Genomic DNA, 21,716 nt, shown 5'->3' on the forward strand with positions numbered 1-21,716 from the left:
ACTCATGGTGTAAGTTGGTGTCGGTTGCAACCCAGACTTCACTAGTACCTCCCTTGCATCCTTTAAGAAACCTTATCCTTCCCACCAAGTGACTTTTCGTGTCGATGATTCTCTCACGTGCTTAAAAACTCATTATTATTGTCCCACAATAGTTGGAAGACCAACATACCGCTCACCTAATGCCTCAGAATCAATACCCAGCTCATGTTTAAGTTCCACTTTGGTTTCCTCACTATACCCCTTGGCCAAAACAATAGATGACTTCTGCATGTTTAGCTTTTGCCCAGAGGCTTCCTCATAGATCTGCAATATATGTTCCAGCCTCGTCATATTATCCATAGAAGCCTCTAATCATAGAAAACTCAAACTGTGTCATATTATGCAAAAAAGACCACATGGTCCTAATGCCTTCATCACATCACTTGTTGCCGTGGCCATACCAAAATTTGACGTGAGTGCTTGACTTGAGCCGGGAAAACCTGCTTATAAAAACGAGACCATCCAGAACAAGCCTTTGGAGGCATATTTTTACAGGATAAATCTCTAAGCAAAATGGGCCACTCGGGACACGCAGGGCCGGCCCTAAGCCATGGCAAGGAGTGCGGCTGCCTAGGGGCCAGCATGTACAGAGGCCCACACTCTTGTGCATATGTAATTATGTCTTGATGCAATTAAAGAGAAAATAATCAAAGAATGTGGCAATCCCAGCTCATTAAGAGCATCTTCAGGAGTCTGTATGTTTAACCGTTTGTATAAATGTCCACGTCAGCAGCCAACAACACATCATACAAACTCTTCAATGCAGTGTATGTTAACCGTATGTAAAATAACTAAGCGGGTCCACTAAATGTTGAAGAAATGATCATGTTTGCCTCGGAGCTTATGCATGAACCGTTGCTTCAAGTTCATACAATTTCATTCTCTCTCTTCTTTTATTACGTGCCATGTCATCAAAATCGTCTATGTGGCAATTTTCTCAACGATGATCATACGACTATTGAAGGTGCCCTAAGGACAGGACAGAGGAGGCAGTCACGAGATGAACTCTTAATTGCTTCGTTTTGTGCGATATAGTGTTGCCGGCTCGTTTTGGTTGGATTTTCAGTTGCACCAAGTCCCCACGAGGCCCGAGCCCCAAGCGATGCCCATGCATGGATTTTCGTTGTACCACCTCATTAATCTCTTCGTCACCCAATAAGGTCCTCTTTGATTCACATGATTCTCAAAATACATGAATAGAAAAAACATACGAATAAAGTGTCATGACCTTATACCCTACAGGATTTAGAAATGTGTTTGATAGCACAAGAAAAACAAAAAAAATCTATGAAGAGGGATGGAAATTTTTGTCCAAAATGTAGTACAAATGAATCCTATGAAAAAATTCCGAAGTATTTTAATCCTACGAATCAAACGACCATCATAGAAAAAGATTCCTAAGGATCCAAATCCTCCAAAAATTCAATAAATTCCTTTGTATCAAAGGAGCCCTGATTTTTGTACAGGTTCTTTCTTAGGTACCCAAGCTGACAAGGCCCCGGCGGACGGCGACCCCCTTAGCAGATGCGCCATATTAGGCTGGCCGCTAAGGCGTTGACACCAGGGCCAGTGCACATATAAATTGTTCATACTATGGATTGGATTCCTTTTCATGTTAATTGTGAATTATGTGACGATTCTCTTGCATAAAATTGTCAAACAAGTGATTTCTTCATGTTAACGATGATCGACCACCATCATATTACCACATGACAATTAGTTATCGCTCGGGTTTCATCTTATGGATTTTTTATATCGTTCTTGTATGGAAGGTGTTTGTGTTTTTGTTCAAACTGCTATTTCTTGATTGACACAAAAAGATTTATTTGACATTACTGCTTTGTCAAAAAGAATAGGTCATATGTATTATTCGAATGGACTTGTGGCTACAATTTTTAGCAGGGACCAGCAACACGTGAGGAGTGACCGTAGGGCCCTTTGTACCATGTTCGCACTAGGGCCGGCCCTGGGGACACGAGCCCGGGTTGGCTAGCTCATTTTTCTATTTTTTAGGAAAATGCCTATCCGGTGCATTTTATTTCGAAGTCAACAAAGTTACATCTTAAATTACATAAGGGAGTAAGAGACTAGGGGGGACTTTCCCAAAAAATAAACGACTTCGACTCAAAATAGTGTTTTGCTAAAATATGTGCTACCGAATTTGCATCCAGCAATATGTTGCTCTTTCGTAAATATTTCCACCAAAGTAGCTGAAGAGGGACCAAATAATTCAGTGTCACCAGTGCAAGCATTGATCAATTCCAAACAGTCCGATCCCACAATGACACCCGAGCATCCCAATCTTTCCAGGAGTTCAATTCCTTTAAACATGGCTAATTAATGACTCGCGGACGCAGCATCCAACACATGATAAAACCGGTTCAGCGGCGCCGCCAGCGATGGCTTCACCCGGACGGTTGCGGAGGACTACACCCAGCTCCCGTTCCGTCCTCATGAAACGCCGCGTCCAGATTGAGCTTGTAAAACCCCGGACTAGGTTTAGCCCACATGATTTCATGTGGTGCACTTGATGCCGTGGCCGCACCAAAATTTGACGTGAGCGCCTGGATTGGGAACGCTGTGCGAGCGGGGGCGGACATCTTTTTTTCATGGTAATAAGTGTCTCATTCATATTAAAAAATAAAATACAGATTACGTAAAAACCGACATGACAAAACTAAAAAGATAGCAAAACATCGTTGAACTTGACACCAACGCCCGTCGCCTATCTCCGGCACCACCACAGTAGCCATCAAAGGAGTAAATGACGGATCACCTCCTCACCCGAACTCGACGCGGCTCCATCACCGATATGCAGCTTTGCGAGTGAACTCGTTACCGTTGAACGAATCAGATCGGGGCAACATCCTAGACACGTCATCGATCTCCAGACCTGTCACCCCACCATGACTAAGACGCTGAAGGAGGAAACCATACATGCCATCCATCAACCACGAACCCGGCATACGTTCCGTCTTCCAGATGTCATCGATGCAGACCACGATCTGCATCCGCTCCTGGACTACCTTCCAAGCTCCACACCGACGTTGGAGCAAACGCCATCACAATGACGGAGCCCAAGGACACAGATCCACCATGAGGATGACGACGTCGCCACACCATCCTTGCTTGAACGAACTGATTTCCAAAGTCATCCCCAATCATAGGACCAATTGCCTCGTTGGGGACAGATCTCAACCTTCTTTATTCAGCGTGACATCGCCACCTCTGAAGCGAAGACGGTGAACAACCGAAAAAATCAAAGCTACTAGGGCCTAACCTAAATCTACACGATCCACACGCGTAGATCCGACGACCCCCTCATCACCGACGACCGAGGTCGCTGGCGGGGGCGGTCACCTTTTTTCGTTTTGATTGAAAATATGGGGAGCTTTATTCAAGAGGTTTTTTACGGTACCCTGGTACTCTTTAGGTCGGGGTGGGAGTACCGGTTAAATCCAGCCCTTGGTCTAAAAGGGTAGTTTGGGTAATGTTTATTTAATTTTGGATCTAATTCCCTGCCAATTGGCTGGTCTAGAAGTCTCCGCCGCCTCCCTGATCGAGTTACCGTGCACAGCCATGGCCCTGTCCTCCCCGCAGGCCCATTGCAAGCATGCCACTCTGCCAGTTGCATCGTTGGAGTTCTTCGATCTTGCAGTTGCAATTATTAAATTTTATGCATCTCTCGTTCATAGTTGGAAGATGCCAACAAATCTTCCTGATGCATGGCTGCGCATGGTTCCTGGCCGGATCTCCGTCTGGTCCGCTATGGATGTTGATCACATCCCGTAATTAGTGGGGAATTAAATACGACACTCACATAATACCACATTAATTACCAATCTATATTACCAATTTACCCTTGAAATCAAGGTACTCCTCAAATTTTGGCTGTAGTACTCCCAGGTATCCATATAGGAGTACCAAACAATTCTATCCATCAGATTAGAGTAAATGGATGGCTCTTATTTACTTGTGGGTACTGTAAAAGAGCTCTTCAACATATGCCCCGACAGAATCTGTCATGAGGTTAGTTACAAGAAAACTAGGCTTCGAATCAAGCCAGCAGTCCGTCACATCTAAAGTGCTTGCTTGCTTTGCACATAGATGAACAGAGGTGTTTGCTGATCTATTACAATGTTGAATAATAAAAGATGTAAAAGAAACTACGTGCTCCTCTATCTCATCTAAGATAGGCGCCACCATCGATCTTGAATTGTGGCACAAATTTCAGAGATGGATCAACTCCAAACAATCCGTTTCCATGACAACCTTGGATTGACCTCTCAACCTCGCATAAAGGACCCCATCTCGTAGCGCAAGTGCTTCTGCTGTAAGCGGGTCTGTAACCACATTGTAAGGCTTGCACCAAGCAGCCACAAACCCTTGGTGAGTTCTCGCAACTCCTCCTCCACCGCCCCAGCGAGCCTCCATATATATGGAGACGTCGGTGTTAATCTTTACCTCGTCATTTTCTAGTGGGCGCCATCCACTGGTGGAAAAAGGGCCTTTGGTCGCGGTTCGCAACTGCCTTTAGTCGCGGTTGCGCAACCGCGACCAAATAGGCGCGACTAAAGGCCCCCCCCTTTAGTCGCGGTTGCTTAAGAACCGCAACTAAAGGCCCGTCCACGTGGGCGCCAGGCGGCCGTCGGGGCGGAGGACCTTTAGTCGCGGTTCTTCTGCCCAACCGCGACTAAAGGCCCCCCCCTAAACCTGTTTTCTGTTTAATTTGTATTGTTTTATTTCTTTTGTGCTTTATTTTAATTTTGAAGGAGTTTCACATATTCTACGGTACTACATACATGCATATGAATGTACAATTTCAAACAAATTTGAAATTAGAACCAAAAAGAATTCAAGAGGAATATACAATATATATTCAATATCATCGGATGACCATATACAATTTTGAACAAGTTTCCATACATAATTTAATGCATATGAAGTTCTACGTCCTCGTAATGGTGTTCTCCTTTACGATGGAGGACTTCCCTCCTGAACCATCCAGCTAGTTCCTCTTGAAGTGGTCGGAAGCGAGCTTCTGGACTAAGCATCACCCGGAGGTTATTCCGCTGAGCATTGGTATCACTCGGAACCCGCTCAGAGATGTATCTCCGGATCATCTCACAGACATAGTATCCACATAGATTGGTCCCCGCTGGCTGAATATCCCCACCATTCTTAGCCTTTGACCTTTTGAATTCTAGCTCTTTTTTGAATTCACCGACCTTTGTATCTACGAACCGTCTCCAAACCCTACGAGGCAAAGAAAATTAAATGAACAAGAGAGTTATTAGTTACTTGATATTAGGAAATGAACGAAATAGGCCGATCGATATAGAGCGCAAATGAATGAAAATAATTACTTCTGCAGCATTCTTCTCATGCCGCCCCAAAGCTTTGGATCCATATTCAGAGAGTCGTGGACGAGACATTCTGAGGTGTCAACTTTAATTACTAGCAGAATCCAGTGGAACCTGCGGACACGATACATGCACAGTACGTCATGCATAACTCATCGATTAGCCGGCCACATATCATGCATGGAGTAAACAAAAGAGAATGTGCTCAAGACAGAAACACTCACCCAAAATGGTAAGGAAATAGAATATCACTTTTGAGTTCCTGCTTTGTAAGAAACTGCCACAGGTCTGCCTCCATGTCGGCGGGGTGATGCTCCAACACATATCCATTAACGATGTGTGGGTCAATGAACCCAACATCATGGATGTTCCTTACTCTGCATTCCTTAATCTTCATTCTGCATGTATAATAGCGGACACAACAATATAGTTACGACATATATATAGTGCAGGCAATATGAACGAGATGGGGTATAAATAAATCACTTACAGAACGTAGCAACTGATGATAGATTTGTCGAGCTCGCGCAGATTGAAAAGCTGGAACAATTCACTCAGATGAATTTGTACATAGTAATGTTTGAAGTGATGCTCATATCTAACTTCCGCATAAATATAATCTTTGGCGTTTTTATTTTTTATGTAACCCTTGTACCATTTCAGCAGACCTTTCATTTGTGGAGGTAGATCCTCTTCCTGCGCAGGCTCGACGAGAGGCCCATTCTTCACATATGTAATTACTACCTCCTTCACTGGCGCCTCATCAAGGCCTAACATTTCACGAAGAGTAATACCTAAGTTGGCCGCTTGTTCTCTGGCACTCGTTACAGTCAATCCATGTGCTGCCGCAGCTGCTATGATATCGGGGTCATCCGGACCGGCGGCTTTCACTATAAGCGGGGCAATCGATTGTTTACTTTGTTCCCCGAGCTAGGCAACTCGTTTCCCGCTTTTTTTACTTTCTAATTCCGTTTTCTCGGCCTCCTCCAAGGCTTTGTTCTCCTGGTTCTTCGCCCGCTCTTTCTTCTCCTTCAACATGAGTGCCTGCCTACGAAGTTCACGTGCATAGTCGTCAGGCAGATTCTTCGCGGCTTGGGACGGTGTGCTCAAAAATGACTTAGCCCACTTCTTTTGCTCATCAGAAAATACTGGCTTGGGCTCGGGCTCTCTTTTCTTCTTGCAGTCCGCCTTCCATTTCTCATGATCAGCAGCCGCCCTCGCGGCAGTTTCCTCGGCACTACGTTCCCAAGGCCTTGTGGGGAGAGGCTTCAGTGATGGCTCCGGTACCTTTGTGGTCTTAGGTACATAAGGGTCCGGGTTAATAATCCAGGACTGCTTCTGCTTCTTTGCCGGAGGTGGATTGGGGGGTGGCGTCTGATCACCCGCCGGACGAGGACTGGGGGGCGGCGTCTGATCACCCGCCGGACGTTGTGGACTGGGGGGCGTCGGCTGACGTGACGGAGGTGTAGGTGAACCGTCACCACCACCACCACCACCACCACCGCCACCGCCACCACCACCACCGTAGGGGGGTGGACTTGTTGTCCTTGGCGCCTCGCCTGGAAACTTGATAAACTTCTTTTGCCATAGAATGAAATGGCGCTTGACATCTCCAAGTCTTTTCTCCCCTTCAGGTGTAGCAATGTCAATCTCCAGGTCCTCAAACCCTTGGACTATGTCCTCCACCGTGACACGAGCATAGCCATCTTGAATGGGGTTGTTGGGTGGAGTGCTCCAGGTAAACATGGTAAAGCACTGCCGATGGCTACCTTCATGGACATGTTCCCGATAGGATAATACAGATGACATTCTTTCATCTCCTTTATATCGTCCACGGGGTAGCGAGGAGGCTCCGGTGCAGTAATTTCGACCACCAGAGGCTCCGGTGCAGTAATTTCGATCGTCGGTGCATCTGCACCAGCTGGTGGGGCCTCCGTGGAAGCCACGCTGCTTCTCCGCTGCTGGCTTCCGAGATCCGCTGGATGATCTTCATGCTGCGCCCGAGCTACATCTCTTTCGGCTAATAGTACACTCACGGTTTTCTTCATCACATCCATTTCCGATGCCAACCGCGCCACAACATCTGCTTCCCGATCCATCTTTCTCTTACGGCTTCTGTAACCGTACGGGTCATCGTTCTGGGGGAACCCTATTTTCCACGGAATGTTCCCCATGCCTCGTACACGTCCTCCGTGTTCAGGATTCCCGAGGGCTTTTGTCAGCGCGTCGTTCTCTCTGTTGAACTTGATCTTCCCCTCTTGAGCATCCCTCATTGCGTCAATAAGGGCTTGGGTGGGTTTAATTAATTTGCCCCGGTAAACACACTCCCCTGTCTCCGGGTTCAGCGTTCCCCCATGCCCGTACCACCAGCTTTTGGCCCTTTGGTCCCATCCCTCCGTACCTGGACGGATTCCTCGCGCCCTCAGCTCGTTCTCCATCTTCTCCAACCTAGGCACCCAAATGCGATACCCTCCTGGCCCCATAATATGATTGTACTCCTTCTTAGCCGCATTTTCCTTATTTCTTTTCGATATTTGAATGAACTGCTCCGATTTCTTTTGCTTCACAAATTCTGGCCAATCATGTTTCAGTTTCTCATATTGTCCTTTGAAATCCGGAGTCTTGTTCTGCTTGACAAAGTCATGGGCTAGATTTTGCTTGAATTTCCGGAATGCGTCGGCCATCTTATGAAGAGCGAACTGTTTGACTAGCCTCCTCCTCTCCTTGTTTTCCTCAATCTTGTTACCCTCCTCATCGAATTTGTTGTATTCCGGAGGTAGAACGAAATGTTCCATAAGCTTCTTGAAGCAATCTTTTTTTGTTCTCTTATCGACAAAAGTGAAACCAGCATTTCGTGCCTTCTTTGGCTCATTCCACTCCTGGACGGTGATCGAGACGTTGTCTCTAACAACGGCTCCGCATTGGCTGACAAACTTGGTGGCGTTCTTGCGGGGCTCCAGCGGCCTGCCGGTTGCACTGTCGACAACCTCGATGGTGCATGTTTCTCCTTGTTTCATCGTCTTGGTTGCGCCACGCTTTGACGACGTACTCGATTGTTTCGACGATCCGGCCGAGGGCTAAAATAAGAAAGAGAGTCGCGCGCGTTAGTACACACATATTTATTCAAATCAGTTAGTTTGTATCACCAGAGGCTCAATGTATATATATACCTCGGCGCCGGAGGTGGTTGCTACTTCCATTTGAAGATCGTCGTTTATCGACGTTTGTTCGGCATCATCTTGCTGACGGCGCCCTTCATCTTCACCGTCAAGGTTCAGATAAGAAGAGATATCATCTTCTTGATCTTGTCCGGTCGGCACATATAGAATATCGCCGTTTATGATGCCGAACATATGTGCTTCACCGTCCGGATCATAGTTGTCCATAATCGGGTCAGCTCTATCGTCCGCCATTATGTCAGTCCTGAAAACATGTAGTAAAAACAAATTAATTAAGTGAAGAAGGGGTGCGGTGGCGGTGGCGGTGGCGAAAGGGCGGTGGCAAAAGGAGGGGGCGAGGAAGGGGTGGGAGAGGGTGTCCGGATCGTGAAGTTTGTATGCTTGCAATCTATAGAGGTTGTGCTTTTGATCTTTTGTTCGAGGGGTTGTTGTGGACTGTTCAAGGGACATCAAGAACAACCTACACCAACTCTTCTTCCTCTGCATCTCGAAGTTGGTAAAGATCCGATCTAACCTTATATGCATCTTCATAGTGATCCAGGACCTTGATCGTAGGGCTATTTTTCTTTTGTTTTCTACTGTATTTCAAAACAGTGACATCATGAGCAATTCTATGAGTACATGCATGTTACAATCTAGATCACATGTGATTATGAGGGTATTGCACAAAGTTTTTAGTGATGAATTTCATTTATTGCTAAAAAGAATTAGGAACTAGCTAGATGAGTTCTAGTGCTTAATAAAATTGTGCGAGTAGAAGATAAATCTATTATGTTAGACACAATCTTTTACTTGATGTTCTTGTTTTCTTCCCTCAAGTGTTACTTCGGCTTCGTTCATTAGAGGCATGATATAGCTTTCTACAAAGTTATTGACAAAGATTAGTGTGGGGATAGAGATTTTTAACTAAGTCTCGTCCCACACATACTCCGCAAAGTTAATCTAGCAATTCGGACAAGAGACGGCCGGCGGCGAGGGCGAGGGGCGACGGCGGGCGACGGCGGGCGGCGTACGTGGGCAAGGGCGACGGCGGGCGGCGAGGGCGGCGTCGAGGGCGGCGTCGAGGGCGAGGGCGACGGCGCGCGACGGCGGGCGGCGTCGAGGGCAAGGGCGACGGCGGGCGGCGAGGGCGGCGTCGAGGGCGAGGGCGACGGCGGCAGGCCTTCGGCGCGCGCGGCAGAGAATCGGAGAAGACGAGAATCGGAGAAGACGGCGGCAGGCCCTTGTATTTATAACCCCCCCTTTAGTCGCGGTTGGGGAGGCGACCCGCGACTAAAGGTAACCTTTAGTCGCGGGTCGCCTCCCCAATCGCGACTAAAGGGTTTTTGGCGGGTTTTTGCGTTCCCGCGCCCCCCCCCCCCCCCCCCCCCCCCGCTTTAGTCGCGGTTGGGGAGGCGACCCGCGACTAAAGGTTACCTTTAGTCGCGGTTGGCTAAACCAACCGCGACTAAAGGGTTTTTTCGTTCCGGCGCGCAACGACCTTTAGTCGCGGTTGGTCTGGCCAACCGCGACTAAAGGTATTTTTCAAAATACTTTTCTTTTTCAATATCTTAAAAATACAAATAATATATCAAAAAATTCAGAAAAATAAAACTAATTCAATTCAATATGTTAAAAACACAAAAATTATATCAAAAAATTAAGAAAAATAAAACTAATTCAATTCAATATGTTAAAAACACAAAAATTATATCAAAAAATTAAGAAAAATAAAACTAATTCAATTCAAAATGTTAAAAATACAAATAATATATCAAAAAATTCAGAAAAATAACACTAATTCAATTCAAACGTCCTTATCCCACCGACAGTTTTCTTAGATGACACAAAAACCACATTTAGTCCCGGTTGCACCAACCAGCCGGGACTAAAGGTTAGATGACCAGCTCTGGATTCCTCTTCTTCTCGCCATTTCTTCCCTGTCTTCCCGCCTCTTTCTTCCCGCCTCCTGTCTTCCCGCTCCCATTTTCCCGCCATTTCTCACTACATATATGTAGCCCGGCTTGGCCAGCATTATCACATCTCTACAATCTCTCATCACTCTCTCATGGCTTCCACTGCACCCACTCTAACCTACCAGCAGGTGGAGGAGCTTTGCGCCTCGAACTACCCTTGTCCACCGGGCTACCGCGTCCCCACCGGCTGGAGCCTAAGCGCCGACGGCGTGCCGGTCCCTCCCGTCCCTCAGGGTACTGCGCGCCGGGCGGCCATCACGAACCACTACTACCTCGACCTCACGCCGGAGCAGCGGATGAATCCCCGCTGGCATCCCGATAACCAGCATACTTGGGACGCCTTCTTCATCAATCGGCGTGAAAGGGCGCTCGCCAGGTATGAGGAGGACGGTCTGCCTCCTGGGAACTTCCACGAGGCCGGCCGTCGGCTATGGTGGTACGGCCGGACTCTGCAGAGCGTCATGGACTACATCACGGCCGGCGATATCCCCCGCCTGCGCTACCCTCAGTTCGAGCCACGAGCGCCGCCCGACGACAGCGATGACAGCAGCGACGACGACGGCGGCAACTTAGAAGGCGACGACTACCAGTACAACGACGACAGCGGCTATGAAGACTACGAGTATGCATATTATACGCCTAGGCAGGAGTATGACTAAATCACTCCAAATTTCATGTATCATCAGTGGTATCTCGAATCATTCGAAAATGGACACCAAACACATCACGGGTAATATAATTCACATGATCCATTCAACAAAGTTTGGTACAATAAATTATTACACATCATTTCTTCCCTTGTGTCCCTGCTTGCTTACGATTGTGCCGTATCCATGGAGCATCCTCATCATTTAACTTAATGCTTGGGTCGGTGTTCACTTTGAAGGGCGGAATTTCAGCAAACATATTATAATCTTCTGACATGTCTGTCTTGTCCTCCACTCCCACGATGTTTCTTTTCCCTGAAAGAACAATGTGGCGCTTTGGATCATCGCATGATGTACTGATCGTTTTCTTATCTTTCCGTTTCCTCGGTTTGCTACTCATGTCCTTCACATAGAAAACCTGAGCGACATCTTTCGCTAGGACGAATGGTTCGCCAAGGTAACCAAGATTGTTGAAATCCACCATTGTCATTCCGTATTGCTGGTCCACCTTTACCCCACCTCCTGTTAGCTTGAACCATTTGCACCGGAACAAAGGGACCTTAAAGGAGGGTCCATAGTCAAGTTCCCATATCTCCTCTATGTAACCATAATATGTGACCTCTTGCCCATTCTCGGTTGCTGCATCAAAGCGGACACCACTGTTTTGGTTGGTGCTCTTTTTATCTTGGGCGATCGTGTAAAATGTATTCCCATTTATCTCGTACCCTTGGAAAGTTGTTATAGTCGAAGATGGTGTCTTGGCCAACATGTACAGCTGATCTACAACATCATTGTCATTCATTAAATGTTTTCTCAACCAACTGCCGAAAGTCTCCATGTGGGCCTTCCTAATCCAGGATTCAGGCTTCCCCGGGTTGTCCGAGCGTAAAATATTCTTGTGTTTCTCAAAGTACGGAGCCACCAAGCTGGAATTGGTCAGTACAGTGTGGTGTGCTTCAGTCAGAGAATGGTCGTCCATACATATCGTTGATTTCCTTCCGATCGTGCCTTTTCCACTTAGTCTCCCCTCGTGCCGCGATCGAGGAAGACCAATCGGCTTAAGGTCAGGAACAAAGTCAACACAAAACTCAATTACCTCCTCATTTCCATAGCCCTTGGCGATGCTTCCTTCTGGCCTAGCACGGTTACAAACATATTTCTTTAATACTCCCATGAACCTCTCGAAGGGGAACATATTGTGTAGAAATACAGGACCGAGAACGAAAATCTCTTCGACTAGGTGAACCAGGAGGTGCATCATAATATTGAAGAAGGATGGCGGGAACACCAGCTCGAAACTGACAAGACATTGGATCACATCGTTCTGTAACCGTGGTAGAACTTCTGGATTGATTACCTTCTGAGAGATTGCATTGAGGAATGCACATAGCTTCACAATGGCTACTCGAACATTTTGCGGCAGGAGCCCCCTCAAAGCAATCGGAAGCAATTGCGTCATAATCACGTGGCAGTCGTGAGACTTCAGGTTTTGGAACTTTTTCTCCGCCATGTTTATTATTCCCTTTATATTGGACGAGAATCCAGACGGGACCTTCATACTGCTCAGGCATTCAAAAAAGATGACCTTCTCTTCTTTGGTCAGAGCGTAGCTGGCACGACCTTGAAACCATTCCGGATGCCGGTCATCAGGGTCTTTCAAACGTTCCTGGTCCTGCCGTGCTTCCTTTGTATCATTTGTCTTCCCATACACGCCCAAGAAGCTTAGGAGGTTCACGCAAATATTCTTCGTAACGTGCATCACGTCGATTGCAGAGCGGACTTCTAGGACTTTCCAATATTCTAGCTCCCAGAATATAGATTTCTTCTTCCACATGGCTGCGTGCCCGTCAGCTCCCTTCGGAACTGATTGTCCGCCAGGACCCTTTCCAAAGATGACTTTCAAATCCTTGACCATATCAAATACCTCAGCACCAGTGCGTTCCGCAGGCTTCGGCCGGTGATCTGCCTTGCCGTTGTAATGCTTGCCTTTCTTTCTTACTGGATGAATTTTCGGAAGAAATCGACGATGCCCAAGGTACACGTTCTTCTTACAATTTGGCAAATGTACACTTTCAGTCTCATGTAAGCAGTGCATGCATGCATTGTATCCCTTATTTGACAGTCCCGAAAGGTTACTAAGAGCAGGCCAATCGTTGATGGTTACGAAAAGCAACGCTCGTAGGTCAAATTCCTCTTCTTTGTGCTCATCCCACACACGGACACCAGGTCTGCCCCACAGCTGTAAAAGTTCATCAACTAATGGCCTTAGGTACACATCGATGTCGTTGCCGGGTTGCTTCGGACCTTGGATGAGCACTGGCATCATAATGAACTTCCGCTTCATGCACAACCAAGGAGGAAGGTTGTAGATGCATAGAGTCACGGGCCAGGTGCTATGGCTGGAGCTCTGCTCGCCAAAAGGATTCATGCCATCTGTACTTAGACCAAATCTTATGTTCCTTGCGTCAGCTGCAAAATCTTTGAACTCTCTGTCGATCTTTCTCCATTGCGTTCCATCTGCGGTGTGTCTCAACTCCCCGTCCGACTTACGGTCCTCTTTATGCCATCGCAACAACTTGGCATGCTCTTTGTTCCTGAACAAACATTTCAACCGTGGTATTATAGGAGCATACCACATCACCTTGGCGGGAACCCTCTTCCTGGGTTTCTCGCCCTCAACATCGTCACCAGGGTCATCGCCTCTGATCTTATAACGCAATGCAGTGCATACCGGGCATTCATTCAAATTCTCGTATTCACCGCGGTAGAGGATGCAGTCGTTGATGCATGCATGTATCTTCAGAACCTCTAAACCTAGAGGGCATACAACCTTCTTTGCTTCGTACGTACTGGCGGGCAACTCGTTATTCTTTGGAAACATATTCTTCAACATTTTCAGCAAGTTTTCAAATGCCGAGTCAGCTACACCTGCCTGTGCCTTCCATTTCAGCAAATCCAGTGTGCAGCCCAGCTTTTTCAGACCATCATCGCATCCGGGGTACAACGACTTTCTGTGATCCTCTAACATGCGATCCAAATTCTCCCTCTCCTTTTCAGTTTCGCAGCGTCTCCGTGCATCAGCAATGGTCCGACCAAGATCATCAACGGTCTCATCACGTGCCTCTTCTTCACCTTCACCTTCCCCTTCACCTTCCCCTTCACCTTCAGCATCCTCCATGAAAGTATCACCGAAATGAGCAAGATAGCTTTCATCCATGAAATCATCCCCTTCTTCATCTTCTTCCATTATAACCCCTCTTTCTCCATGCTTGGTCCAACAATTATAGCTTGGCATGAAACCGTGCCGAAGCAGGTGCAGGTGAACTTCTCTTGAGGAAGAGTAACCCTTCTGATTCTTACAGTCAACACATGGACAGATAACAAAACCCTTCTGCTTGTTCGCATTAGCCACTACGAGGAAATCTTTCAAACCCGTAGTGAACTCGCGGGAGAGTCGGTTACCGTACATCCATTGCCGATTCATCTGCATTATTATAATATAAAATATATAATTAACCATCATGCATTTGTTAAACTAACTAGCTATAAACAATAGAAATTAAACAATGAACAACACACATGCATATATATTTTATCAATGACACACATGCATGAAAGGTTCAAGTTGCTAACCGCGATCGAGGAGGAAAAAATAAATGAGGAACCTCAAGTGTGGCTCCAACACTTCATATCATGTTTGTTTCACGCTCTTGGGGCATTTCATCAAACACCTTGTGTGCATAAGAGGAACCAAAAGCAAACCTACACCCCCTTGTGAAGCTTGTGAAGAGAAGTGGCACCAAATGGCTAAGTGAGTGTGCTGAACTGGTATCTATAGGGGAGGAGATTTAGTCGCGGTTGGCATGGCAAACCGCGACTAAAGGCCTTTGGACACCTTTAGTCGCGGTTGGCCTGGCCAACCGCGACTAAAGCCCCTCACGTGCACTAGCTGGCCACCGAGCGCCCTGGCCCAGGCCTTTGGTCGCGGTTCGCCTGCCGAACCGCGACTAAAGAAATCATTAGTCGCGATTCCTACAGTGTCGCGACTTATGGGCTGGACGAAAGCCTCTTTTTCTACCAGTGATCCATGCCCAGGAAGAACTCGAGCATGCTCGCAAGGTAGATCTAACAGTGCTAGTGGGTCTCGCGTCATGATCATAGACTGAACTGGGTTTGTTGGTCCCGTATCATGTGTGAGATTGTTGTGAGAAGTTCAAATAGCCCACGTAACAGAGACCAACTTTGCCCTATCAGCCTCACTAGATTGAGGATCACATAAAATGTCCTTCTTCCAAGTCAGAGGATGTAAGTCTGGTCTTAATATCCAACCATTCCTGCGCTGCGTTTCATAACTTCATCGCATGGGAGAAATGCATGAGCGCATGGATCAGTGTCTCATCCGGATGCATACAGAGCTTGCATGTACTATCCGTTGAGATGTGGCCATGCCTAAGCAAAGATTCGATTGGGAGAATTCCTCGCAGTACTCGCCATCAAAACACTCGTACCTTAGGGATGACTTTGGGCTTCCATAACCAGGACCACAGCTGTTGTTCTGTCACTAAAGTTTTCATAATCGTCCCTTCTTCTAGAGCCTTTAGCTCGTTTTGAATCATTACAGATCGATACTCAGATTTCACAGTATACATCCTGGAATTCTCAGGCGCCCAAGCCAAGATATCCCCCCCCCCCCCTCCCCCCGCCAGATCTCACGGGATAATCAAGATTTTCGATAAAGAGTATATATTAATATCAAAGAGATACCAATTACATCCAGCCTCTGCAACAACGCAATGCCCTAATGGCATGACGGATGCACACAGCCAAAAGAACAAAGAAGAAACTAAAAAAGAAAAGTCCTGCTACTCCAAGAAGGAAACAGTGCACAAGCACCGTCGTCGCCCGATCGTAAATTTTGGGTTTTCACCCTGGAGATAATGCCCGCTCTCAAAGCAATGTCTTCAATAAGACCATTGCGAGGCACAACCAATTAAGGCAGACCTTGGATTTTCACCCTGAAAGGTAGGACCTTGAACTTCACTTGTGATGTCACCCCCACTTACATACCACTGCTACGAATCCCGAAACTCCAAGCAAATTCCTCAGTGTCGTAGGCTATAATAACTAGTACTGGTCCTCCAATCTTGGCTTTCATGACATTCTCCGTCTCTGACTTTACCATAGAGTAAGATATCTCCTGATGAAACCAGATAGCAGAGCTTCACGCCGCTCCCTCCTTAATGGAGAACCAACGGGCACGACCGAATTCCAACCAATCCAGCAATCTCCAGGCATAACACGCCCATGGGAGTTCGCCGGCGGAGCCTTCCGACCAGATCAGAAAGTTCGTGTGTCAGGCAAATCTTCGTCTTGGCGCAAGAGGAACACTAGGACCGCCGCCTTTATTCAAACACGCCAGCAGGCCCCACCATTGCCATAGGTTTGCATTACCTTCGGCCATGACCGCCCGTCTGTCCGTGTCAACCCATCCACGCCTTCGTTCGACGCGTCGACAGACGCCACGCATGGGCTAGCGTCGCCGCCTCGCTACCAGACATCCACTGCGCCGCTAGAACCGAATCCCCCGCTCGAAGGGATCCAGCAGGCTACGCAGAGGACGCAGCAACCGGGCGGAGGAAGGGGCACCACAACCAGCTGGGGAGGTCCCAGATCCAATCGGGGTGGACGGGGACGGCGTCCCAGGAGTCGGGGCGAGGCCACCCACGGCAACAGCTAGTCGAGGTAGGGCCAACTGCCGCGGGACTTCCCTGGATCTGGGCTGCCACGCCTGATGACGCAGCCCAAACGACCACGACGCCGGTAGCCGCCGCCACGCCCATGAGAGGACGCGAGTTCTATCACCGGTCGTCGGGATCCTGAGCCCCAACGCACGCTGACACACAACCCAACCTGCTGCCCTACAGGATGGAAGCCGTCGCCTGAGAGCGCCCTGCCGCCGCTATCGGCCGCACGGGCTTCACCCAACGGCTCCTCCAGCGACGGCGTGGCGAGAGGAGGACAAGGAGCGGCGCTGGTGGCCGGAGAGCCGCTGCGCCCGAGTCGCCCTGGGCTGGGCGACGCGGGCGATCCTTTTTTCACGGAGATAACTCCCTCCGGATACCACGAGATAATCAAGATAGCATTTGCATCTGGTGGGATGAAGTTTTGTCGAACCACGTCCGTCTTCCAAAAACCAATGTCCTCGTCAATTAGGTCTGACACCCAGGTTACATTAGCAGCATCGATGTGTGTCAGAGTCATCGTCACGGTATTGGGAATCCACCTGTCCTCCCAAATTGAAATTGTTGAGTCACTTCCAACACGCTTGATAAGGCCGGTTTGCAGAGCCCTCCTTCCCGCAATGATCTGCTCGCCAAGTCACCGAAGGACTCTTAGGCGTTGTGGCTTGCATTAAATGACCATTCGGGAAGTACCTTCCTTTCAAAACACGAGCGCACAGCGAGTTGGGGTCTGTCATCAAACGCCATCCGTTTTTGCCAAGCAAAGCTAGGTTGGACATTTCTAAATCCCTGAAGCCCATTCCACCTCGCATTTTCGGCTCAGCCAAGGCTTCCCACGAAAGCCAGTGCATGGACCAACGATCTAGGGATGAGCTCCACCAATATTTTGCCATTAGAAAAATCAAACTTTTGCAAATCTTCTTTGTCAATTTAAAACAAGACATGTTGAAAGTTGGAATTGCATGTACCATAGTTTTCAATCTGATCTCTCCATAGTTTTCAATCTGATCTCTCTCCCAGCACAGGAGATCATCCGCTCTGCACCTCTCCCTAGAGCTTAACACGAACCCTTCACGTATATGATTGAAAGTTCCACTCATGGTCCGCCCCACAGCAGTTGGGAGGCCAAGATATCGTTCACTGGAAGCTTCAACCGAAACATTGCGGGAGTGTTTGAACTAAAGTATATGGAATTCTTCTCCTTGTTAACTGCATGTCCCGACCACTCACCATATATCCGCAAAATATCATTCAGCCAGGGGCAGCCACCTGTTCCCCAAGGTATATACCATCAAGTCACCGTTGGTTTCGTATACTACCTCCATTCCTAAATATAAGTTGTTTTTAGATATTTCACTAATAATTACATATAAGGCAAAATGAGTAAATCTACACTTTAAATTATATTTACATACATTTGTATGTAATCCGTTAGTCAAACCTCTAAAAGGGGGTGTATTTAGGAACGGAGGGAGTATATACCAGCAAGTCACCGCAATTGATACTTGCAGTCCGAGTCCTTCGAGAGCCAGCGATGTGACCGCGTGCACTTTCGTTCGAGAAACCAAACCGACTCAACCGCCCTTAATAAGCACCATTGTAATATGAAAAAGTCCAAAACAAATCTTGAACTTATACACGAAAGCAAAACTGAACCCTGAACTTACAATCCCTGAAATCAACACACCAAACTCTCTAATCCCGGTCTATGTTAAACCTTGATAGCGTTTCTAAACAGGGATCATTGACGTGGCAGGTTGAATCCCGGGATTGTTGACTTACGTGGCAGGTTGAATCTCGGGATTGTTGACTTGCATACGTCAATGGGCCGGCCCAACAAGTGTGAAGCAAGATTTTTTTTTTTGATTTATTTCATATTTGGAATACGCGACATAAAAAAAACCAAAAATTATACAACTGTCGATTGCCGAGAGGGCCAGCCACCACGTGCGAAGCGAGTAATTTTTTTTCATAATAATGAGGAAAGTAAAAAAAAATAGAAAATCTGGTAGAGTCAAACTAGCGACCTGCTGCTGCTAAACTCGACACACAACCACTAGAACCAACACTTGTTAGTGATTTTATGAGAGGCCCCAAAGTTTAATCACACACCGTAAAGTCAAGATAAAAAAACTTTTTTAGCGGCAAACAAATATGGAAAATATATACTAATTCTGAAATCTTCGAAAAAATGATAGTGTGAATACTTTCGAAAATTCTTAATAATTTTTTTAAAAACACACCTTTTTGCAAAAAGAATCAATTTTGAAAATATCAACACATTTTGAAACATGCTTTTTTTCAAAAAATATCAAGAAATTTGAAACCTGAACAATATTTTAAAGCCAAATACTTTCTGAAAGCAGAATCAATTTGGAAAACGTGAACACTTCTTGAAACATAAACATTTTTTCCAATAAATAGGAACAAATTTTGAAACCTGAGCAACTTCTGAAACCTAAACAAACGTGTGATAAATATGTTGAATACTTTTTAAAAAATTAAGAACTTTTGAGAACATAATAAATTTTAAAGTGTGCACATTTTTTGAATTTTTTAAGATGTTGGCACTTTCTAAACAATATAAAAAATGCTCATATAGTTTTGAAAATCTTCACTTTCGTTTAGAAAATGTTAAACGTGTATTTGGTAAAACATTATTATCTATTCGACAAAGGTTGAAAACATGTATTTTCAAAATTATACACAATATATTTGAAAAATTCGAAAGTGCATGAAAAATATTTATGTGCGTGTTAAATGTACTGCACACTAAAAAAATAGACATGTTTTAAAAAACGAAAACCATTGCAAAGCGAGCGTGCGAGGGACTGGTCTAATGGGTCGGCCCGATATGACCTGCCACATCAGCAAATCCCACCCAAACATTCTTTAAGGTTTAATATAAAGCGCGTCCAAGAATTTGGAGTGCTGAGTTCAGGGTTTAATTTAGGTTATATGTACAAGTTCAAGGTTTGTTTTGGACTTTTTCCACTGTAATATATACTCCTGCTGTCAAAAAACCTAGCACGTCCGCGTCCACGATGGCCGCCGCCGCCGACGCCGCCCGTCTCTCCGCCCTCCCCGACAATCTTCTTCAGCACATCCTGTCCTTCGCGCCGGCCAAGGAGGCCGCGACCAGCGCCGTCCTCTCGCGCCGATGGCGTCCGCTGTGGCGCCGCACGGGCGTCCTCAACCTGGACAGCAGACACTACTCCGCCCAAGATCGCTACGGCTGCTTCGACGTCTTCTTCCGCGACGCCATGGCCGCCCTCGCCGCCTACCGCCGCCGTCGCGGGACGACGACCCTCAAGAGGCTCACGCTCTTCCTGACGGAAGGCGCCTACCGTCCCCTCAAGAGATGGTACAGCGACCCCGAACCAAAAGAAGAAGTCCGGGTCGCCGCCGGCATCCTCGCCGACCCCGCGGCGGCCGGGCTGGAAGGGCTCCGCATCGCCGCCAAGGAGCAAAACCAGTGCGACGAGATGTACAGCCCGCCGCTGGGCTCCCTGCCGTTCGCCGCCACGCTCCGGGTGCTGGAGCTCGAGCACTGCAACCTCAAGGCGCCGCCGCCGTCGGCGCGCCTGGCCTTCCCGTGCCTCACGGACCTCACGCTGCGCCACTGCTTCGCCTTGGAGGGGAATCTCCAGGCCCTGGTCGACGACGCGCCGTCGCTGACCAGCCTCGCGCTGGTGAACCTTCGTCAGATGTCGCCGGAGCCACCTGGCTCCAAGAAGAAGGCGATTTACATGCATGAAGCTTTCAGCCTGCGCCTGCGCCTCCGCTCTCCGACGGTCACCGCCCTGGTGCTCGAGACACCTTATCTCGCCTGGGGCGAGCTCGACGATCCCGCCAACACGGGTATCGAGCTCGACATGCCAAGCCTGCGCTCCTTCCGCTACAGTGGGTACCCTATCAAGCTCTCGCTCGCATCGCCCGCGCCGGCGCTGGCACGCGTCGACCTCGACGCCACCCGCCGCGATCCCCGCGTCCACCAGTACGAGCCCACGTCGCGCATGCTCACCAGCTTCTCCAGCACGAGGGCGCTCAAGCTGCGCCTGGACCACATCGAAGGCATCCTGGCCGGTGGGGCCATCCTGCCCACGTTCCCAAACCTCAAGCTCCTCCAAGTGCACGGCAAATGCAAGGACAGTGACAGTAGCACAGCGGTGACCGTGGCGAGGCTGCTCGCCTCCTGCCCGGCCATGTCCGAGCTGAGGCTCAGGCTGGAGATGGCGTATGACTACTGGTATGACGCCAAGGAACACGACGGAGGCCCCTTCGGCGAATCCATGGACCGGTTCGAGAGGCTAGCGTGCATGTCCTCGGCGCATCGCAACGCGGTGCAGCTCGATGGCGTCTCAGGGCTCCTGACAAACAGCAAGTTCAGCTGCCTGGAGACGACCCTGCGGAAGGTAACGCTGCAGTTCAAAGCCAAGGAGGTCAACTGCTTCCAGGTGCGGCTGGCCAAGTTCCTCGTGGAGAATGCCATGGTGCTCCAGGAGATGCACCTCGACGATGGCAGCCAGTTTTGGTCGGACCACCTCCGCCACAAGGTGGCGGGATGGAGAGCCGATGCGTTCCAGGCCAGGAACCTGCCGGACGCTGCCGGGTTTCGGGTGTACCAGCTAGCTAACCCTGTGATAGACCCTAAGCCTAAGGAACTGTCAGGCTACCATTAGGATGCGCCTGTAATAATGAGAAAACATTCTATGCCCTATATTTCCCATTGAATAACTGATGATTAATTAATTTATTGGTCATAGTCCACCCATATAGAGCCTCCCAGAAA

The 21,716-nt window shown here is 47.9% G+C and overlaps 1 protein-coding gene across 1 annotated transcript; it reads left to right on the forward strand.

Annotated features, from left to right (window-relative positions):
* The first annotated feature begins 19,501 nt into the window (after window positions 1–19,501).
* On the forward strand, window positions 19,502–21,630 carry LOC123424711 (F-box/FBD/LRR-repeat protein At5g53840-like). The gene has a single exon (XM_045108378.1). It carries the CDS (start codon window positions 19,969–19,971, stop codon window positions 21,604–21,606), a length of 1,638 nt encoding a protein of 545 aa, XP_044964313.1. The 5' UTR covers window positions 19,502–19,968; the 3' UTR covers window positions 21,607–21,630.
* The last annotated feature ends 86 nt before the right edge of the window (window positions 21,631–21,716 follow it).

This window comes from Hordeum vulgare, chromosome 2H, assembly GCF_904849725.1.
Source record: "Hordeum vulgare subsp. vulgare chromosome 2H, MorexV3_pseudomolecules_assembly, whole genome shotgun sequence".
NCBI classification, from domain to species: domain Eukaryota; kingdom Viridiplantae; phylum Streptophyta; class Magnoliopsida; order Poales; family Poaceae; genus Hordeum; species Hordeum vulgare.

Excerpts from the sequence above, each read along its gene's own strand:
- LOC123424711 (XM_045108378.1), top strand. The coding sequence starts at position 19,969 with ATGGCCGCCGCCGCCGACGCCGCCCGTCTCTCCGCCCTCCCCGACAAT.